Genomic DNA, 21,490 nt, shown 5'->3' with positions numbered 1-21,490 from the left:
ATATTTAATTTTGAATAATAGATACATAATTGAAAATACATAATATAAATCTGCTAAGATATTATCTTAATCAATTTCCCAATTTAAATCTGTATTCAATTATAAATGCAAACGTAGTTGTACATGTATAGGATGTCCTATTGCATCGGCTCTTTTAAACATTGTTTTTAATTTTCAATTCACAGTTAATTTGAATAAAGTGCTAAATTGTTTAATTTTTTTTTCTATATCCCTTACAGATATGACTATTGTAATAAGACACCTAACTCTGAGAACATTTAAAACCTCATTATATAGATGGTCCATTGACATGTACAGTCAGCTTCATAAATATAGTGGCATTCAAGATATCCAAATATATAGGAACACCTAAAGTGATCAATTATATAAGTACAACCAAAGTCATCAAATTAATTGAAGCATCCACTCTGCTCAAAAAGATCGAAGCGTTCACATCGTCATATATATGAGTACATTCAAAGTGCCCATAATTATAGTAACAGACAGAGCGTCAATAGTAACGAAGCATCGAAAGTATGCAAAAATATCGTAACATTTGACAAAATTGAACTCTATCTCTATTCACTTAAGATACACTTTGAAATATACTACTTCTGTTAAATTCATTTGACATTTTATAATCAAAACATTTTTTTTGCTATTTACTACAAGTTTACGTCCCGCATGACAGATACTAGATAGATAAGCAATATCAAATTTTAATTTGTCACCATATATGCCAGTTTGGCCTTACGGCTTAAATAATATACTATACTATAATACTGTAATACGCAGTTTTGGCGATTCGAATCCCAAACTTTTTTTTTACATTTTTTAAGGTTTTTAATTTTATTATCAAAGCGTTATATAAAATTGAACTTTATCGCAACAATTATTGGTTACATTAGTAGTCGAATACGACATCTTTAAAAATTAAGGAACCACAATATTCCTTGTCCCTTTTTTTAACCGAGTCGTCATTAGCATGTTTTTTTATTGTTCACGTTTGTTATTGTAAGTTTCGTCATTTAATTCAGCACGGACTAAGTCACTGGCGACATCGAATACGTGTAATAAATCTATGCTTGGAAAATTCTACTGCAACCGGACTGAAGATACCTAACAGTAAGAGAAAAATATTTTGATACAAATTGTCAATTAATTTAACAGAGTTTGTATACTTTCAAAGTGTATTTCAAGGATATGGATATACGAATAGAATTCAATTTCAATGACCGCAATGACAAGTGAAAACACTCTCCGCCCACTCGCTTTATTCCGAGATGGCCGAACCTAATCGTTATTAATTTTATATAAATATTTAATACCCCAAAAATAAAAAATTAAAATTGTTTTTGTTAAGTAAAAAACATATTCTAAGTACATTACCAGATTTTTCCTTTTCATTAAAAAAAAACAAGCTCTATATGTGATTGATAATATTGAAAAATAAAAACCTTGTAAGCCTGGGATTCGAACCATTAAACTTACGTACTGCGGCGAAAATAGTAAAACACTGAAACTAGCACATATTGTGACAGAGTAAAATTTGATATTACTTACTAGCTTTTACCCGCGACTTCGTCTGCGCGGAATAAAAAAAAAAGCTCACAAGATGAAAAGTTCCTATGTCCGTCTCCTAGTTCTAAGCTATCTCCCCATCAATTTTCAGCTAAATCAGTTTGACCGATCTTGAGTTATAAACAGTGTAACTAACGCGACTTTCTTTTATATATATATAGATTAGGTATCTGTCATGTATCGTCAATTTATAAATTTTAAACTTTATAATAATAAGAAGAAAAATGTTGGGTTGTCCGATAAGTTCGTGCCCATTTTTAAGGGAAGTTTTAAAGGCCCTTAAGTTTTGGAATACGTCTTTTAAATTATATTTGTTCGATTTTATTGCAAAACGTCTTATGTATTTCGGCAAAAATTAAGTGAATCAGTTTTTATAAAACTGATAGAAAAGAACGAATCGTGTCCTACCATTTGTCAAAATATGGCTGAAGTTATCCTCGTTTAGTATGTACTAGCTTTTACCCGCGACTCCGTCCGCGCGGAATTAAAAATAGAAAACGGGGTAAAAATTATCCTATGTCCGTTTCCTCGTTCTAAGCTACCTGCCCACCAATTTTCAGTCAAATCGATTCAGCCGTTCTTGAGTTATAAATACACTAATAAACAGTCGTGTTAGTTTATTACACTAATAAATAGTGTAATAAACTAACACGACTTTCTTTTATATATATAGATGTGTTATCTAAACATGTCATATGTTTTCAATAATTGTAATATATTCGGGTCTATTCTAAGCTACCTATTAAAAATCGGAACGAACTTATTAGACAACCTATTATGTTGATGACAAAGCGTCAAATGAATTTAACAGAAGTAGTATATTTCAAAGTGTATCTTAAGTGAATAGAGACAGAGTTCAATTTTGTCTAATGTTACGATATTTTTGCATACTTTCGATGCTTCGTTACTATTGACGCTCTGTCTGTTACTATAATTATGGGCACTTTGAATGTACTCATATATATGACGATGTGAACGCTTCGATCTTTTTGAGCAGAGTGGATGCTTCAATTAATTTGATGACTTTGGTTGTACTTATATAATTGATCACTTTAGGTGTTCCTATATATTTGGATATCTTGACTGCCACTATATTTATGAAGCTGACTGTACTTACATATTGGAATAAAACTCTATAACTATAATGAATGCTATTATATATTTTTTACGTTTAGATTCAATAGACGATTAAATAGATTTCCCATTTGTTATAAATACGACACAAAGATGAATCCATTTTCCATTTATTCATTCGTCATTTTCCTTTTCGGTGCTGCTTTCTTGAGATTGTTCTTTTTCTTCTTCAACATTACTTCTCTTGAGTTTGCTTTCCAAGTACTGTTTTTTGTAACTACCATCAGATTTATATCTGAAACGTAATAAAAAATAGTTCCGTGGATTCTTCGAGAAGTTTAATTCGACTCATATATGCTTATGTGTTATATTAAAGCATTTTATTTTGTGTTTCGGATAAGGAGCAATTTTGGTTGAGTTTTTGTACGATTCACTACTTTTTTGACCAGGTCAGGTTATTAGTATTTTGTAATTTCATTAAGGACAAAGATGCAATCTCTAAGCCTTACTTTTGTTCAAGCTTGTCCCAGTCATCAGGTCGGTTGTCGATGATATGGTGCATCACCTTGTTAGCGCCCTCGCGTTGTCGTTCAGTGCAACTCTTGCAGTCGTTGGCTATGGCATCCGGCAAATTTTCTGTAAATACATTGAACAATGCATTTTCCAGGTATGTTTAGGATAGTAACAGTTTTTTGTGATGTGATTGATGACGATGATAAAACAAAAAAAATGATTACCAAATAAATTTAAGTACTGTCTGTACTTACTTTTTAATTCCTTGCCATCGGGTGTACAAGGTCCTAGGTCGAGAAGACAGTTAACGTATCCAGTTAATAAGCGCTCACTCGCCAAAACTTCGTCCAAGTTGACGTCGTCATACTTCGTAGTATATGTTGGGGCTGGAAAGCCTTCGGTCCAGTACAGAAGTACCAAGATAAAAATATTCAAAACGACTATTCTCATGGTAGCCTAAAAATAGTCATAGTGTGTAAATGTTTTTATATTATCACAAATACTGACTTAATTACAATATAAAAAATAACAAGGTATTTTTATTAAATAAACAATTTCTAATTTTAAGATTCCAGCAAATTTAAATTTTTGTAGAATTGCTATTTAATAAGAACAGGCACCGCGAAAAACAATAGTATCTTCCTCTTAATTAATTCACGAGATTTTACTAACGGGATTAACCAAACAAATAAAACAACGCCTTCCCTGCCTCCATTTTCTTATCCCTACACAAACTAGGAACGTCCACGCATCTACATCTCATTGTTGATTGTTACGACAGCGGTCTTTGGATGCGGTTATTATTTACATAATCGTGATACGCCTCCTAGTTTCCCGTTTTTATCCATATAAGTAACAGATTCATTTCTACTAATTAGATAAATAAATTATAATACTATGTATATATGCTCGTTTCTCGCAGCAACAAGTCGTGCTAATAATTTATTCTAAGACAAATCGTTTATAATCCAATAAAAATTCTATAGTTTTTATTGTGTTGCATTTTTTATTTAATTACCATAAGCAAAAAATTATAACTTATATAATCTGCAAAAAGTATCTGTCAATTGCTACTTTGGTATGAACTCAATATGAATTAATATCCAATATATTATAATAAAAAAAAACTTGATAGCTTGTTCTTGACGTCAGGTTTTTTATACTTCTGTAACGTATAGGTACGTATGTAGCAGTTTCTGTTTTGTATAAATAAGCGTACCAATAAAACTATCTATTACATTGATATGCAAACAGGCAAGAGAGTAATGCTTTTCGCGAGTACTTGATTATGTTTGTACAATATGATTTTAAGTCCAGCTTCTTGCAAATAATAAATTAAAGTTCTACAATCACAAATCTAATTTGCACCTTCATTCATAACTGTCATTAGTCTGTTAAAACATTAAATGCGATGCTATGACCTCATGTTATGTCTTTAATAGATGGGACCGAAATCTTTTTTACGAAATCTTTTTAAAAGTCTAAAAGTCTATTTGAATTGTAACAAACGAGTTTTGTTTTTGGGTTAAGTACTTTGTATAATAAATAATGATCGATAGTATAATAAAAACAGCAACAATATAAAACGGAAATTTGAACAATCATTCCACGAAGACACGAAGTATGGGACAAATACACGATTAAAGGAAAATATTTTAGTTTTATTAATATTAAATTTTACTAAATAAATCTGTTCTACGTACCTCCAAATGATTTTCTCGAGATCGGGACGAAGTTGAATTTTGTACTCGCATTTTGCATAGTTTACCATTTGTTTTTATATACTGAAAATAATAGGGCATTTTTAAAAATTGATGCAGTCATTTCAGACCATTTTCCTTGCATTAAATTGTTTCTTATCATGCAAACATGAAGTACTTAGGAGAGTATAAGTCTCAAGATCATATTGTTTCCTGATTATTATTAAAAGAAGGAATTAAATTTCCAGTCTTTTTAAACGCTAACATACTTTCCATTTGGGCAAAGCTAGTTTATTAAATCTAGTGCAGTTAAAAATTGAACATTCATGCTAAACTAGTTCATGAGCTATATGCCTCAATAGCGTAAAAACATTGATTTTTTTAGGACACCCAACTTCATATAATTTATGGTTATGTATGGCCAAAATATATTACATTAATAGTTGATGATTTTCCATTGCTTATTTTGGTTTTTATACGCTTAAATTTTGGTATGTAGTGTTCTTATTTAATCCATAAGGAATATATTTGTCTATGCTTATACTCAAACCTCAATATACTTTTAGTTAAATTTTGACGTAAAAATCATACATACGTTAGATTAAAAATTGACATTCATTTGAAAAATTAACAACTACAAACATTCTAATTAAATGCACTCGTTCTATGATATTATTCAATTTGCAAGTCTTTATGATGTTTGCAATTAACCCGCTACGGTAAGTTACGTGGAAAATTTGAGGAGAAACCGCAAAATGCAATATGACAGTTCTGAGGAATAGACGCGACATTGGATAATTTATAATTTTGTTTATGTTTACTATAATATAGAACTGTTCAATCGATTGTACACTCTATTAACTTGTATTAAGATATATTTTATATGTTTCTTTTTTTACAATAGCCTTGTGGCAAATCGTCTGTGAGGTATACGAGAGTAATGTTGTACGACGCCCTTGTAACCAAGAGGTCAGCCATTCAGTAATTTACCTACAATTAAAGTTTATAAACACATTACATGTACAATTATTCCAGAGAATAATAACAATGGTATTTCTTTAAGCTTTTACGTAATCTTATTATATTTTATAACCCCCCTAAAGACCTGTTTAAAATAATAAGCTTCATAAATTTTACCTAGACTTATGTGTAATTTTATGTATTTATTTAGATACACTAATAGGTAATTTATAACAGATGCACAATAACTAATATAACAAAACAAAATTAAAAAGGGCATAATAATTTATCCAAATTATAGGTGTACACATCATACAAGTATAACAAACAACAAACGCAAACACTAAAACTTTATATAAACAAAATTAGTAAGAATTATGCTCAGATTAAGAATTCTATGTTTATTGATATGGATTTATGTGATGTAATGACGGTAATGTACCGTGACGTCACGAAAGACATGTTACAAGCAGAAAATTAAACGTCCAACCACCTATTTCTTTAATTTTTTTAAATCATCCACTACTCCTATCACATTATAATAAGAAACTTTTGAAAACATCGTTAAAATCAACGATGAAAAACATGAATAAGTGGGAGACATTAATCTTCTTTGAGGTAGTAATGTAAATGTATACTTCGACCTGATAACCTTTTAAGTGCGAAGGTCTAGGCCTATTTGTGATATAAATATCGTCTGCTGCGAAACACCTTAAACCTTAAGTAATAATATCAGCCTCGTCGACTCTCTGATACTTTTTGTTGCCATCTGCAATAATAGATTTATAACATACGTCATTTTACTAAGTTACAAAGATATCAGTATAAAATGAGGTACCTTTGTAATATTTTTAAATGACCCTAGTATTCATCGACAATAACAGGAGACCTTTGTTATATGACGTCACAGAGTCGCCCTTGTAGATTAAAAAGCATAAAACATAGATGTAAATTCTGAGGGTACATACCTATTTTAATATTGTGTCTTTGTATGAGATAAGTTATATTTTAAAACAAATACAGGTACAGTCACCATCACTTTTTAAGTTTGCTGCATTTTGTATGCATAGTACTCATGTACTAATATTGTCATATTCACACATTGTGTTTGTGTATGCAAATACTGACATCATCTGTTGAGCAAAATAGTTCAAACTTCGTAAGAATATTAGATATACAATTATTAAACCAGTTTATTATACACTAGTGTACAAAACTGCACTTTAGTGCTGTAATATAGAGCACAATTTTCAGCGTGAATTTAAATTAAGAAATCCTGTACAGCAACAACATACTTTAACGTCATGGTTTTACCTTTAACTCAATTAACACCACACATGACGAAGGCGAGTTTTACGAATCGGATAAAAAAACTCCCAAAACGAGTTGTCGTATTGTCCAAAAATGAATCATTGTACACTATAAAAAGTGAAACGTCCCGATCTCCTAATATACATTAAAGCGCTTTTGTACGTGACTGGACGTCTATAGCTTTGTAGAAAAATTAAGGTAAATCACACAATAACTGTCACCAGGATAAACGTAATTTTAAGTTATTTTATATTTACTATTTAATTTAAGATAAAAAAGTTTTAAATTAAAAATAAAACTTTATGTAATTTTCACTGTATGGTATTTGTATATATTTTTACCCCACTGACACGGGATGTTTATCTCTTTCGCACACTTGTACATATGTTTTAAGTATGCATTTGGGTTTGTATGTATGTAAGCTCCATAGTGAGCTAGATCATAAACGGCTGGACCGATTTTGACAAATGAGTTGTCATTCGATTAGTACTTATCCCCGGAGGGACATAGATATACGTCAGTCGGGTTTATTGGTTTTTAGACTAATATATTTTATCAAATATTAAGTTTAATCCTTATTTAGTTGTCTATCTTTTGCTTAACAAATAATAATCCTTCTACGGTTGACGATAGATAATATAATTGATTATATTTCAGAATGAAGAGTGTGGTTGTATTGAGCTTGATCTTTGTCTTGGCTACGGCTGTAGCTGGACCCGCTGGCCAGTACACTGATCGCTATGACAACATAAACATTGACGAGATCCTTGAAAACCGACGACTTCTCATACCTTACGTCCACTGCTTGCTAGAACAGGGCAAGTGTACTCCTGAAGGCAAGGAACTTAAATGTAAGTACATTTTAACAAGTCCTTGCATATCTTTAATGGTTCACAATTCAATTTCTCATTGCAATTCAAGACAATGATGGATTTATTTACTAAGTAAAAATATTACCATACCGAGTGACGTGAATACAAATTTCAACGAACCATACCTTCCTGATAATAACATCTGTAGTTTTCCACGAATACCAGAATAACAACATTTTTTTTAGAATTACAAAAAAAAAAACAATTCAACGTTTAACCTCAAATATTTTTCAAGATGGTAAAATAGCTCGGTCATTCCGTAGGTATCCCAAATCTGCTGAGGTAGTGCCCAAATATCTGAAGGGATATAAAAAAAATACTCGTTAACTGTCCGTATACGATATCTTATTCCCTAATATATAGTTAACTGTTAACACTAACATATTTATACCATTTATTTTTTTCCAGCACACATAAAAGAAGCTTTAGAAAACAACTGTGCCAAATGCACCCCGCCTCAAAGAACGCGTTCCCGTCAAGTCATTGGCCATCTTATTAACCACGAACCAACATTCTGGAACGAACTTTGTCAAAAATACGATCCTACTCACAAATACACGCGTAAATATGAGCAAGAATTACGCACAATTGCCGCGTAAATTAGAGCAAATATTACGCACTAATGCTACATTATTTAACTTAAAGCATTTTACTGTCGCAATTAAGGTCCTTTATTGATCACTAGGGGTATATTAATATTAATTTATTACTTTGTATGTATTTTTTTCTCATCCCAAATATACACTTTGTGACCATTATAGGACTCAATGCGGCGGTTATTAGAATATAAGGTTTATACGAATAAATGACAAGTGTCCATATTCATTTGTTTATTATCACAATATCAAATTAATCGATTGAATAATTGTCGCCTTTGATTGTTTATAAATGTTTCCGAGTAATAAGTTTTGCAACAATTATTTAAGCATAATACAAGTACATCATTTATTATCGATTAGTTGTTTAGATAACGTTGCTTATTATTTTTGGATTTCATAGTAACAAATGTTTATGCAATTATTACAGTATTTTACATAATAGTCATTATTATACAGAACTAAAATGATAAATTCCAGAATTAAATAAATGAATAAATAAAAATTAGATTTTTTATTTTTAAAATAACAAAATTTGTTCCTTCTTATTTCCTTTCTTTTTCATGTACTTTATTTGTGTAGAATTTCGTTTATAAAAGTGCGTCTCCACTCCGCTGGAATCTCTGTCCTAAATCATATTGTTGTATATGTTTTTTCAAAGCGATGGAGTGTTTGTTACGTTTATTTCTGAATCGGAGTTACGACAATGGGAGCAAACGGTAATTCATTAGCAGATGTTACTGGAATGACCATTCAACATGTTGTTTCTGTTCTAATTCATAACTTTAATTATCAACACTGAAAAGTGTAAATCTAATATATAAAATTCTCGCGTCACAGTTTTCGTCACCGTACTCCTCCGAAACGGCTTGACCGATTCTCATGAAATTTTGTGAGCATATTCAGTAGGTCTGAGAATCGGCCAACATCTATATTTCATTTTTTTTTTAACTGCGCGCGGACGGAGTCGCGGGCGACAGCTAGTCTAATATATAAAATTCTCGTGTCGCGGTGTTTGTGGTTAAACTTCTCCGAAACGGCTTGACCGATTCTCATCAAATTTTGTGAGCATATTGAGTAGGTCTGAGAATCGGCCAACATCTATTTTTCAAACTCCCCCCCCCATTTAGTTTTTTTAACTGTGCGCGGACGGAGTCGCGGGCGACAGCTAGTAATGTCTATAAAAAAGCGTATACGTAAACGGCAATATTAAAATTGTCTGGATTGGTTTTATCTAAGATTAGCAATCAATGCTTGTCTCATTCGACTGAATATTTATAAGTTAACTTGCAAACAGCATGTAATACGTACAGCCAAGGAAAAAAGTGTTTATGTAACTTTTACTGAATTGATTAACCTTAATAATAATTCCTAGTCACCTTTTTTTTTCAATTCTGTTTCTTGTGACATGATGTAAGTACTAAGTAACGTCGTCTTGTATTTATTGTTTTATTAATTAGCCTCTTTTGTCTGTTGGTTTTGACTGTAGTGATCTTTGTATTAATACATGTTGTTGTCTCTGTTTTATTAAAGAGAATATAAGGGATGACAATATGTATTAATACAATTTGTTCGAGGTTAGACAGACATTAAATATCATAATGGTTTTATGATCTCGGCACCATGTACTAAAAAAAAAAGAAAAGATTAACATATCGGATTAATGCAAGAAATATTATTAATGGATAGTTAAAACTCAATTTCGTTGATTATTTTTAGCGCGTACATAGATTATATTCTGACTCTAGCAATCCACAGTCTTTTAAAAGGAAAAAAAGTAGGGTAAGAAATAGAAAAGTACAATGGGGACGTGTGTACGAAGAGAAGCGGCGTACATGTTTAAAATTTATCAAATATAGCCTTTGACCCCGACTTCGTCTGCGGGTAACTAAAAAAAAACTTAATAAGTAGCCTAGCCTATGTGTTCTTTCACGCTATGTTCTACTATGCCAAATTTCATCACGATCCGTTTTGCCTTTCCGGAGATACTTTTAAACAAACATCCATCCATATATCCATTTAAATATTCGCATTTATAATATTAGTAAAAAGTAAGATTAATGAAAATTGTTGAGAAAATTGGTTACGTGAACAAGGAGTAATTTCGATGAATAAGTCTGAAGTTTGTACAAATGAAAAATAACTTTTGACGTAAGCGATGGTTTGACTCTACTATTATCTAAATCTAAATATCTTACTTGACTTATACTTTCTAAATGCAATATTTCTGTTGTAAACATCTTATGCTTTACTTTCTTAACAATGAATATTGTTTAACTGAAAAATCTAAACTTTAATATCAATTGTTAAGTACAGTATGTTAAGCGTGACACATCCACATCTTAACTTAGAATATAACTGACTAAGTTAAATCCTTAAAACCAAAAAAGTGGTTTTCATGACGTCAATAACTGTCACTGCAATAATGGTATGGTAATAGATTTTTTCTTAGAAAATCACAATCCCCCACTAATGTATTGATGAAAAAAATGTTTCATTGTCAAAATCACGATGAAAATTTGGTATATAATGTGACTACATTGCGTGTTTGAATTAAGTTACCAATTGTGCAGCGTTGGAATTACTTACATTTCAGGTACTGTAATATTTGTGAAATTTCTTAATTTAGGATTCTTAATTTTCTTTAAAGTGGAAAGTATGAGAGTGTTTCGTTCCGCCCACATAGATGAAGTTGTTTAGAAATTGAAAAAGACGGAAAGATTTTTTTTTATTTATATTAGTAAAAAACATTTAGCATAGACTTCTAAATATTATACTTTGTTAATATTGTTAATTTCATTTAAGAATTTTCATTACGTGAATGCCCTTGTTCCTTGTACCTTTTTGCAGAGAGTCGGCAAAATATGTACTACTCTTCCATGCATCTCTACCACCCGTCATATCTGAATCCAGTCTTCTTCTGATGCACTAAGTAAAAGTACACTAATTTAACATTTTAACATCTGATTATTATCTTGCAGAATGAACAGTTTAACAGTGGTTTGTTTGTTGGCCGCGGTGGCCATTGCAACCGCCATGCCGTCACCCTCGGAAACCTACACTGATCGCTTCGACAACATCGACCTCGACGAGATTATCGCTAACCGTCGGCTCCTCGTGCCCTACATCCATTGCGTACTGGACAAAGGAAAGTGCACTCCTGACGGCAAAGAGCTCAAATGTAAGTTGTTCATTAGATTTTTTTAATGGTGTTGATTCTCACTCTTAACATAATTATTTCGATGGGAAGAATAATCTAGCACAGGCGGGCTTGCTTATTATCTTGTAATAAAATCCATAAAAAAGAAAGCCTTTAATCTGCTCTGAATAAGAACTACTAAGCATTGTACTCGACATAATTATCCGCAGTAACATTATTATTTGCTACCAACTTTTTTGGGTAAATAGCGCTAGTGCATCAATATCCAACACATAATATCATCTTAGTTGAATATTCAAGGTGAAAGAAGTTCTCACCAAATACACAAAATATGTTATTTCTCAATATTTTCTTACATGAAGGACTATGTAAATTTAGTTTTACATTTAAATAATTTAAACTCACAAGTCCATGTATCTATTGATGCCAAAATTATAAATTTTTATAACTCGTGACTTAGATTTCTACTCTATTCTTAACTCTATATACTCAATTTTTCTTTGAATATTTGAACAAAGTGTTGTAATTTAGTGTCGTTTTTTTATTTATACAATTTTCATTGTCATAAATTGTAACTTAAGACGTATGATGATCGTAATTAATGAAAAAAAAAATTGTGTAAATGTTTTCCAGCGAAAAACATTTGCTCGGGAACCGTTAATAATAATAATAATTTAAACCTATTTTCTAAAAATAAAAATAACAAAGCAGTTTAATTAAAGCTTCATTGTTACTAACGTCTCTAATATTTACATCAGTTTTATCTTTGACTAGTCGACCTCATTTGCGACATTGGCTCTTCACCTAAAGTTGATCACCTTGTTTTAGCGCACATCGCTGAGGCAATTGAGAACGACTGCGCGAAATGTACCGAAGTTCAACGTAAAGGAACTCGCAAAGTGCTCGGACACCTCATCAACAACGAACAGGAGTTCTGGAACGAGCTGACTGCAAGATACGACCCCGAACACAAGTACTCCGTCAAATACGAAAACGAATTGAGAACCTCTAAGTAAATTAACAGGCGCACAGTTTTTCTTTTGCTCGATGTAGCTTGATGTAATTTTTATTGTCTTGTTTTTTGTTGGTAGTAATAAATTTTTGTTTTTCTTTTCTAATTTTGTGTATTATTTATATCTTAGTCCCACTACACTAGCTACTAGTAGTTAGAAAAAAATAAAATTTTGTAAATTAGAAAGGTGAGAAATAAGTTTTCAGCGTTTATGCTGAACTAAAGAGGTAGATAGAATACAGGGAAGGAATTTTAAATCTTGTTTCATGGAATATTAGAATAGAATCAATAATAGGTATGCACTTTCCTCGACATTTAGGTTTCGAGCTGCTAAAATCCATTCTATTATTTCAATGGTGTAACAACTCTATATTTATATTTGTGCCACCTCAAATGCTTCGTACTGTACTAGTGGTGTACTTTAATCCTAACAACAAAAAATAAGCAACTGCTACATTTAAATTAAAATAACACTGTTTCTTGCTTTGAGGAAAAATCCAATAGTAGAATCCTTGTATAGGGTATAAAAAATATATATTATTTATTGGTCGCCCGCGACTTTATTCGTGTCGAGGGTGAATTTTTATTTTATATCATAAGGTGGCAAACGAGGAAACGGCCACCTCGATTCGCTGCAATAGCGAGGCGACCGTTACCCATAGACATCCGCAAATACAGATGCATTGCCTATCTTTAATCAACGGAGAAGAGGACCCACAGAAAGAGGATATTTCTCCTTCCTATACGTCCCCTCTTCCGCCAAATCCACTTCCCCTTCCCGTCCTTTCCTAATAAGAAAAGGGTGAGAAGGGAAAGAGGACTAAAATTAGGCCTCCTGTACCACACTCATCAGACGAAATGCGGGATTGCTTCCACTCGACGCCTGTCTTCTGTATGGTCGTGGTATTGCACGGGTCGACCCGGCCCATTCGTGCACCCAACAAATAATATTGTTATTGCGGGATCTACCGAATCAATCAACAAAATTAAAATATGAAAGCAAAATATTTTTCTACACAAACTTTCATCCCCTATTTAAGACGTTTTGAGAAAGAATACAGTAAAATCATTTCTTGGTTCTCGTCCATGTCGACAAGAAGCCTCTATGAAAAATTTCATGTCTATAACACAGTAATTTGGACTGTGCGTTGATACATTAGTTCAGTCAGTTGATTTGTTTCTTCTCTTGATAGATGTTTTTTACAAGGTACCTCCGGAACGACTCAACAGCTGAAATTTGGCACAGATGTAGAAAATAATATGGAAGAACACATAGACTATTTATCACTTTTTTTAACCCCGTGCGGACGGAGTCGCGGGCGAGAGCTACTGTATGTATATAGTAGAAAAACAAGGACCTTGATAACATAAACAATCCATGTTACGAAGCTTATGTTAAATCGATTGTAGTCATAACTAAGCTTGTGCATTTATAACTAACTGTTGATTCCCGGCGTTGTCTAAATGAATTTATACAATACACCTTGTTAACAATTTAGAACATAGACAATTTATCTCTTTAAAGGGGTCATGTTTGAGAAATATTACAAATTAACTATATTTCTTTTTCTACTTGTCCTGCGTTCAATCTTTAGTGCTTGTTTTAGCTAATTTATCGTCTACTCTATGGTCTATGATTGCTAAGCTCTTATTGTTGTAATGCCCAAAATGTTTCTATATAATCAAGCGCTAGTCTTTTCGTTATGAAAAAAAAGTATAGGAATATTTTGGAATTAACGAGTTTTAGCGAAATATGTGCATTTTGAAGATATTTATCCCATATAGAAGTTTAGACTAAAGATATAAATATATAAATAATGTTAATGAATAACGCTATTGAACCAGCATTTTAATATAGACTTGATATAACCTGACAAACGTAACATGAACATGTCGTGTGTAATTAGTCGGAAAATTTTAATCTACGTAAGATCTATCGACAGGTATTGTCTTAACGTCATATTGAACACTTCAATTAGCCTCGTACTTAGATATAATAGGCAGGCTGCAACCCAGTGTATTAGTTGACAGTTCGCTTGCAAGTTGAACGCATCATAGATTTATTTTGCCAGTGTATCAACAATCAATATTTACAGGTAATTTTTCATATACTGTTTACAATTTTGCACATATTATGTTGCAAAATTAAGCCTACAATTTATAAATAAAAATCATCATCATCATCATCATCAACCTGCCCTTATCCCTATGGAGGGTCGGCACAGTATGTACTACTCCTCCATACATCTCTATCAGCCGTCATATCTGAATTTACCCCCTTCTTACGCATGTCCTCTTTAAAAAATAATTTAAATAATTCTTTTAATTTAATAATTTATAAATAAAAATACGTACATTAAAAAAAAGTTGTCTAGCTTCATTAGCTATCTGTATTATACAATTTGACTGCACTTTGTACCGTGGCGCGGGAAATCTGTCCACAAATTACGACAAATCTGATGAAAGTAGGGAATAGTGTAACTCACGCCATGTATGGAAAGCGACCGGCGATATATCTTTGCAACATTTCGGTATTCATTTTTAATGGAATATTGAATTTTTCCTATTTTTGTGTAACGTAATTTTGTCAAAATTAGAACATCGTGTACATTAAAATTTTAGAGTATTAGCCATCGTAGATACTTTGCCCGCGTAAAATAGTCTTTGGATAGCATTTTTTAATTACTTAGGCTAATTATTTAACAAATACGTATAGTTTACATCTGTACCGTACCTACACCACGTTATATCACACTGCGCTACGCCCCACGGGCTCCCTTTTTTGCATTAAAAAGTAGCAAATCTAGTACTTAAGTTCTATACTATCTGTGTACCAAATTTTACTTAAATCGGTTCAGTAGTTTAATAATTATTATTTATATTTTATTAATAAGGATTTTATAGTTATTACAGAATATATTTAATGATACAGAATTTTTATAATTCTCAGATCCAAAATGAATTCCTTCCTGATGGTTTGTCTGTTGGCGCTGGCGGCTGCGGTGGGCGCAGAGCAATACACGGACCGTTACGACAACGTGGATTTGGACGAGATCCTCTCCAACCGCCGTCTACTTGTGCCCTACATCAACTGCATCCTTGAAGAGGGCAAGTGCTCACCCGACGGCAAGGAGCTCAAATGTAAGTAAATCCTAAGCAAAGACCGGGGAACTCCGGGGAAGAATATTATAAAACAAAGAAAAAATAAGATGGGGACGAACTATAAATGAAATCTCTTACTTAAAAATTGTGATATTAAAAACCATCCAGTCTTTGTATAGAATTGCGCAACAGATTTTTTTTTTAAATTGCCAACCCTAAATGGAAGGAATAATTTAAAAATAAATAATTAATTATAAATTAATTGATTAGCTATATTATATACTTCAGATTTGTTTCTATAAATACACCAACAATAAATAATAGTTTACATAAGTAATTAAACATTATAAATAGAACATAAGTTTAAGCTTCCGTCGCTTGATAGTGATCATCACTCGATTCGATGATACCATCGCTCTTTACCACCTCTATGTTCGATAATTGTTTTAAATTTGTCATGTGCTTTAATATAACTAAATAGATTTGATAATAGTCTTAACACCAGCATTTATATAAGTAACTAGCATTTGACCGCAACTTCGTCTGAGCGGAATTAAAAAAATATCTAATGTGTAATAAATATGCAAAGAAACAAAGGAAAATCCAATCGAATCTTTCCACTTTTAATATCAGCAGATATAGATTACAATTTTAATTTTATAACAGGTTTTAATATTTTAGCATCTACGTAAGCCCTGACTTCGTCAATCGTCCGGCACAATGTTTATCATGAATTGACGCATGCTAAACCGGTTTGGGTAACAGTCAAGGCTTAAAAACATAATTTCTAGTTATTTACTTAATTTATTCTTATTGTTCGTTACAACCCGTATATATGTAATAAAGATCACAAACAAATCAGTAAATAGGTATAATTATTCGAATTTTGAATTTTATAATTATTAAAAACAATCTTTCAATGAGCTTAAATCTTAAGCAGAGTTTCTTTATCGAAGTGTTCTTCCAGACTATGTTCAACGTCTGTGCCAAATTTTATCAAGATAAATTGAGCCGTTCCGGAGATACCTTTAAACAAACATCCATCCATCCATCCATCTAACCATTCACATTTATAATATTACATATTATATTTGGAAGTCATAGATATATAAATTACGCTAGAACCTAAAACTGAAAACCTTAAAAGCATAATATAAAATCTAAAATATATCATTAAAAGGTGTTCCTGTAGGCAAGGTTCCGAAGATACTGGCAGCGTTCCCCCTTTGAATAGCTAGACTAATTCTTTGTCCGAGGTAGCTGCCAGCTCTTCGGTCTCCTGTGATGTAGTATTATATTATATTATATATTAGTCAGATTTCTCAACTTAAATCTTCCCTAAGGAGGGATCCTTCTCTCAGTAAGCATTAAATTTTATAAGACAGATAGTACACAGATTTGTCTGTATCATAATCCAATTTTAATATTCCTTTCTGTTACCAGCTCACATTAAAGAAGCTTTGGAAAACAACTGCGAGAAATGCACGGACACCCAGAAATCTGGCACCAGGAAAGTGATCGGTCATTTGATCAACAATGAAAAGGAGTACTGGGGCAAGCTGACCGCTAAATATGATCCCGAACGTAAATACGTCACTAAGTACGAGACCGACCTACGCAAAATCGCCGCCTAATTCAATAGTCGCATCTGATAAAATGTTTAAAATATTTCCAAAACTTCCCGTTTTCATTTAAATATTTCGGTTAATAAAGCATTATAAAAAGTTAAATTTCATTTTATTTAGTTATAATTGAATCTACGTTTATTAACAAATGTATTTAATATTCTACTAAGTACTTTAAGTATTTTTAACCTTCAGTATTCTTTATAATTGAAAAAAAATAAAGAAGCAGATCGAGTAAGCTGAACGTGAAGTAACAATATTATGAGTCTACATCTTTTTAAGATTTTCTTGATGATGAGGCAAACTAAAACTAATCACTAATTTTATACACGTGTATTAAATAACAATAATAGACAAAATATAAGTGCAGTTTATGAAATACATTTTTTAATGTTAATTCAATTATCGAAGCATCTCGTACACGTTAAGTTTGTTTGTTTCAAGTATTTTTTGTTCGAATCTTTCGGTAGTGGAAAAGATGTCGGCACCACATTGGTTTCTTTGACAGCGAGCTATGAAATACGCTTCGATCAGCACTTTCTGCTGGTAGCAATGTGATGGTATTTGTAACGTTTAAATATATTTATCATTTACTAACTTTTTCTTGGAATTTCATACGAACAGGAATTTTTTGAACATACAAAAATCCATAAATGTAACGGATTTACTATTTTTGTTGTTGTATTGGCAGGCAATAAGCTATTAACTTGGAAGTTCCTGTGGTTTTTACGTGTATCCAATTAGCCAGTTTGTGCGTCGCATTAAAAAGGTGCTTAAATGATTGTGATGTCACAGACTAGCGAAAAAGTTAATCCAATTCAAAAAGACAAAATTGTGAGTATGTGCGTTATTTTTATAAAAAAGTTAAAATATAATGCATTATTATTTTTCAAAACATTTTACAGCATCTGGAGGTTAATCTCCGTATTTTTAAATTATTGAGAAAATGCTGTCGTAACCCACAGATGTAGTAAAATTTGCATTCACAACAATACAAATTCATCGAATATTACAAAATTAGCTGTCGCCCGCGACTCTGTCCGCGCGGAAATAAAAAAAATCTTTATTTGTAGCCTATGTGCTTTTCCAGACTATGTTCTACATCTATGCCAAGTTTCATCGAGATCCGTTGAGCCGTTCTGGAAATACATTATAAGAAACATCCATCCAAACTTTCGCATTTATAAAATTGGTAAGATAAATAAAGACGAGTGGAGAAAGAAAATAAAAAAAAAAACTAAACGCATCTCCCCATTAAAACAAAACTCGTTTCGTTCTCGTTCATAGAAACGGTAGATGGTCAAGTAGTGACTATATAAAAAACCTTGAATGTGCTATCAATTTAGTGTGCGACAAATTCTCCGACTGTTTCCATCACTTTATTTCGGATATCATATTCTAAGTAAGTAATTTTAATATTTTATATTCATTTCTCTAACATTTCTTCAACAATATGACTATGTTAAGTTTTATTTTTTGAACTTTTTCATTAATTAAACTGTGGCGTAATACCAGGTCATTGCCCTCAGACATTCTTTGCTCTTTATAAACGATACTATAATTGTGTGTTTGTAATTCTAAGTTTATTCAAGAACATATTATGCTTATTTAGCTTCCTTGTATGCAAGTTTTTTGTGATTAAAATTGTTAAGGTTTTTTTACTTGTGTTTGAACTGGTAAGGTTTGTAATTATGACGCATACTTCTGTTGATTATATCATATTTTATATGTACGATTAAGGTGGACGCGCAATGAACAACCAATACCCCTGAATTGTCATTAACTTTTGCCATCGTAGTCAATTTTTTTTTCAACAAAAGCTTTCTCCGGTATTGCTTATTTTAGAAGTAAAAAGCAAAGGTCTAAAGAATCTATATATGTAGTGTCAATCACAAGAATTTTAAAAAATACATTTTTATTCAAAGTACATATATATACAATATACATATATAATATATAAAAACTAAAATTTGTCTTTAAAAGATGACCCTTTAGGCAAGGTTCCGAAGATATATAAAAAATGTAAATGTAAATGTAATGAGTACTTATTTGTTACAGAATGAAATTGGTAATATTATTGTTCCTCGTGTCTATTTCCTTGTCTGTGAATGCCCGTGCCAGTGGCAAATATACAGATCGGTATGATGGTATCAATGTTGGAGATGTTGTGTCAAACAGACGTCTACTTTTGCCTTACTTGAAGTGTCTTCTCGAGCAAGGCAAGTGCTCGCCCGAAGGCAGAGAATTGAAATGTGAGTCTACTCTTTGTTACAAAGTTAATTTAATCGAATTACACGCAGTTAATAACAAGCATTCATAATATTTTTGAAGTTTAAACAAATGAACAGCTATACCAAATAAATTCTATGTATTTATTTTCACTACAAAAACAAACGACTGTTTGAAAAAATGGAAAGTTTTGCCAGTGAAAATTTACAGTAAGGCATCATGCAAGAAATCTCGTGTCCTTAGTCCAAACATGGCTAAGTGTAAAATGTTACTAATTTATAATCTAATAGCAGTTGCCCTTGACATCGTCCCCGCGGAATTAAAAAAAAAATCTGGTAAAAAAATATGTTCTATGTCATCCGGAGATGTGTACGACTATGTTTCCCAGCAGAGAAAGAACTTTTCAAATCGATTCAGTAGTTTCAGAGCCTATTTTTAATTCAAACAAACAAACAATCAAATCTTTCTTCTTCATAAAGAAGCTATAAAGTTATGGATACGTATTTCTTCTGTACAATCTAGTCTTTTTTACAACTATGTCGCTCTAATATAAGGTCATTGACCACATGATATTGACCACACGGTGAGTGGATAAATAACAATTATGCAAATTGGTATTGACTAGAATAAGGTAATCTGTACACATGAGTTGCATGATTTTACTTTGGTAATTTGAAAATTCATATTAATTTCTGTGTATGTTTCTTCTCTATGTAGAATCGTAACAATTTTTTTAGGTAAAAATATTTTACATCTTACTTACTTTGATGTTTTTCATCTATATCTATATATATAAAAGAAAGTCGTGTTAGTTACACTATTTATAACTCAAGAACGGCTGAATCGATTTGACTGAAAATTGGTGGGCAGGTAGCTTAGAACCAGGAAACGGACATAGGATAATTTTTACCCCGTTTTCTATTTTTTTATTCCGCGCGGACGGAGTCGCGGGTAAAAGCTAGTATATATATAAAAGAAAGTCGTGTTAGTTTCACTATTTATAACTCAAGAACGGCTGAATCGATTTGACTGAAAATTGTTGGGCAGGTAGCTTAGAACCAGGAAACGGACATAGGATAATTTTTACCCCGTTTTCTTTTTTTTTATTCCGCGCGGACGGAGTCGCGGGTAAAAGCTAGTATAAGCTAGCGCTTGACCACAAACATAATTTTTTATTTTTTAAAAACTTCACAAAATGTTGATTACTCAGGCATTATTATGCATGCTAGTAGTTGCAAATGTTGAACTACATCAGTGATAAACATATACGCATTAGCCTTAGTGGTTATAAAACTTTTGCTTTTATTCCATTTCAGCACACATAAGAGAAGCTTTAGAGAATTACTGCGCGAAGTGCACGGACACGCAGCGCAGAGGTACACGCCTCGTGATAGCTCACCTTATTAACAACGAGCCTGCATATTGGAAACAGCTGACAGACAAGTACGACCGACAGCACAAGTACGTCACCAAGTATGAAGCTGAATTAAGGACGATAAAGAGTTAAATAAATATTTGTGAACGCAAAAATTTTCTGTTTTGTGTTCTTAGATTTTAAAACCTCATTAGTTTAATTCCTATTAGTCCTGATACAATTGATAATTACTATTTTTTTGTCGGACGCATTCCAAAAGTGTGCTTTTTATGGCTTTGCTTCACATTAGTATGTAAATATTCCAAAGTAATATATGTTTTTACTACTGATCAAGATAATGATGTAATATTGCAAATCTTATATATTCTGAGTTGTAATAC

At 31.9% G+C, this 21,490-nt stretch overlaps 4 protein-coding genes across 4 annotated transcripts; 3 read left to right on the top strand and 1 right to left on the bottom strand.

The window, feature by feature from the left end:
* Positions 1-2,764: 2,764 nt before the first annotated feature.
* On the bottom strand, positions 2,765-3,620 carry LOC106716716 (allergen Tha p 1). Its single transcript, XM_045681515.1, has 3 exons — positions 3,423-3,620; positions 3,165-3,291; positions 2,765-2,950 (listed from the first exon to the last, which is right to left on the bottom strand). The coding sequence occupies exons 1-3, from the start codon at positions 3,616-3,618 to the stop codon at positions 2,830-2,832; spliced, it is 444 nt and encodes a 147-aa protein (XP_045537471.1). The 5' UTR covers positions 3,619-3,620; the 3' UTR covers positions 2,765-2,829.
* Positions 3,621-7,247: 3,627 nt separating this feature from the next.
* Positions 7,248-12,817, top strand: LOC106716719. The gene is made up of 5 exons (XM_014510284.2): positions 7,248-7,337; positions 7,797-7,990; positions 8,420-8,606; positions 11,589-11,788; positions 12,596-12,817. Exons 2-5 carry the CDS (start codon positions 7,798-7,800, stop codon positions 12,781-12,783), a joined length of 768 nt encoding a protein of 255 aa, XP_014365770.2. The 5' UTR covers positions 7,248-7,337; position 7,797; the 3' UTR covers positions 12,784-12,817.
* A 1,977-nt stretch (positions 12,818-14,794) lies between these two features.
* On the top strand, positions 14,795-17,570 carry LOC106716720 (allergen Tha p 1). The gene is made up of 3 exons (XM_014510285.2): positions 14,795-14,875; positions 15,730-15,920; positions 17,325-17,570. Exons 2-3 carry the CDS (start codon positions 15,737-15,739, stop codon positions 17,513-17,515), a joined length of 375 nt encoding a protein of 124 aa, XP_014365771.1. The 5' UTR covers positions 14,795-14,875; positions 15,730-15,736; the 3' UTR covers positions 17,516-17,570.
* A 1,293-nt stretch (positions 17,571-18,863) lies between these two features.
* Positions 18,864-21,288, top strand: LOC106716718 (allergen Tha p 1). Its single transcript, XM_014510283.2, has 3 exons — positions 18,864-18,908; positions 19,565-19,758; positions 21,052-21,288. The coding sequence occupies exons 2-3, from the start codon at positions 19,566-19,568 to the stop codon at positions 21,240-21,242; spliced, it is 384 nt and encodes a 127-aa protein (XP_014365769.2). The 5' UTR covers positions 18,864-18,908; position 19,565; the 3' UTR covers positions 21,243-21,288.
* The last annotated feature ends 202 nt before the right edge of the window (positions 21,289-21,490 follow it).

Source organism: Papilio machaon, chromosome 16 (assembly GCF_912999745.1).
Source record: "Papilio machaon chromosome 16, ilPapMach1.1, whole genome shotgun sequence".
NCBI classification, from domain to species: Eukaryota; Metazoa; Arthropoda; class Insecta; order Lepidoptera; family Papilionidae; genus Papilio; species Papilio machaon.
Note: the sequence above shows the minus strand (reverse complement) of the source record. Positions and strands in the feature narration are given on the sequence as shown.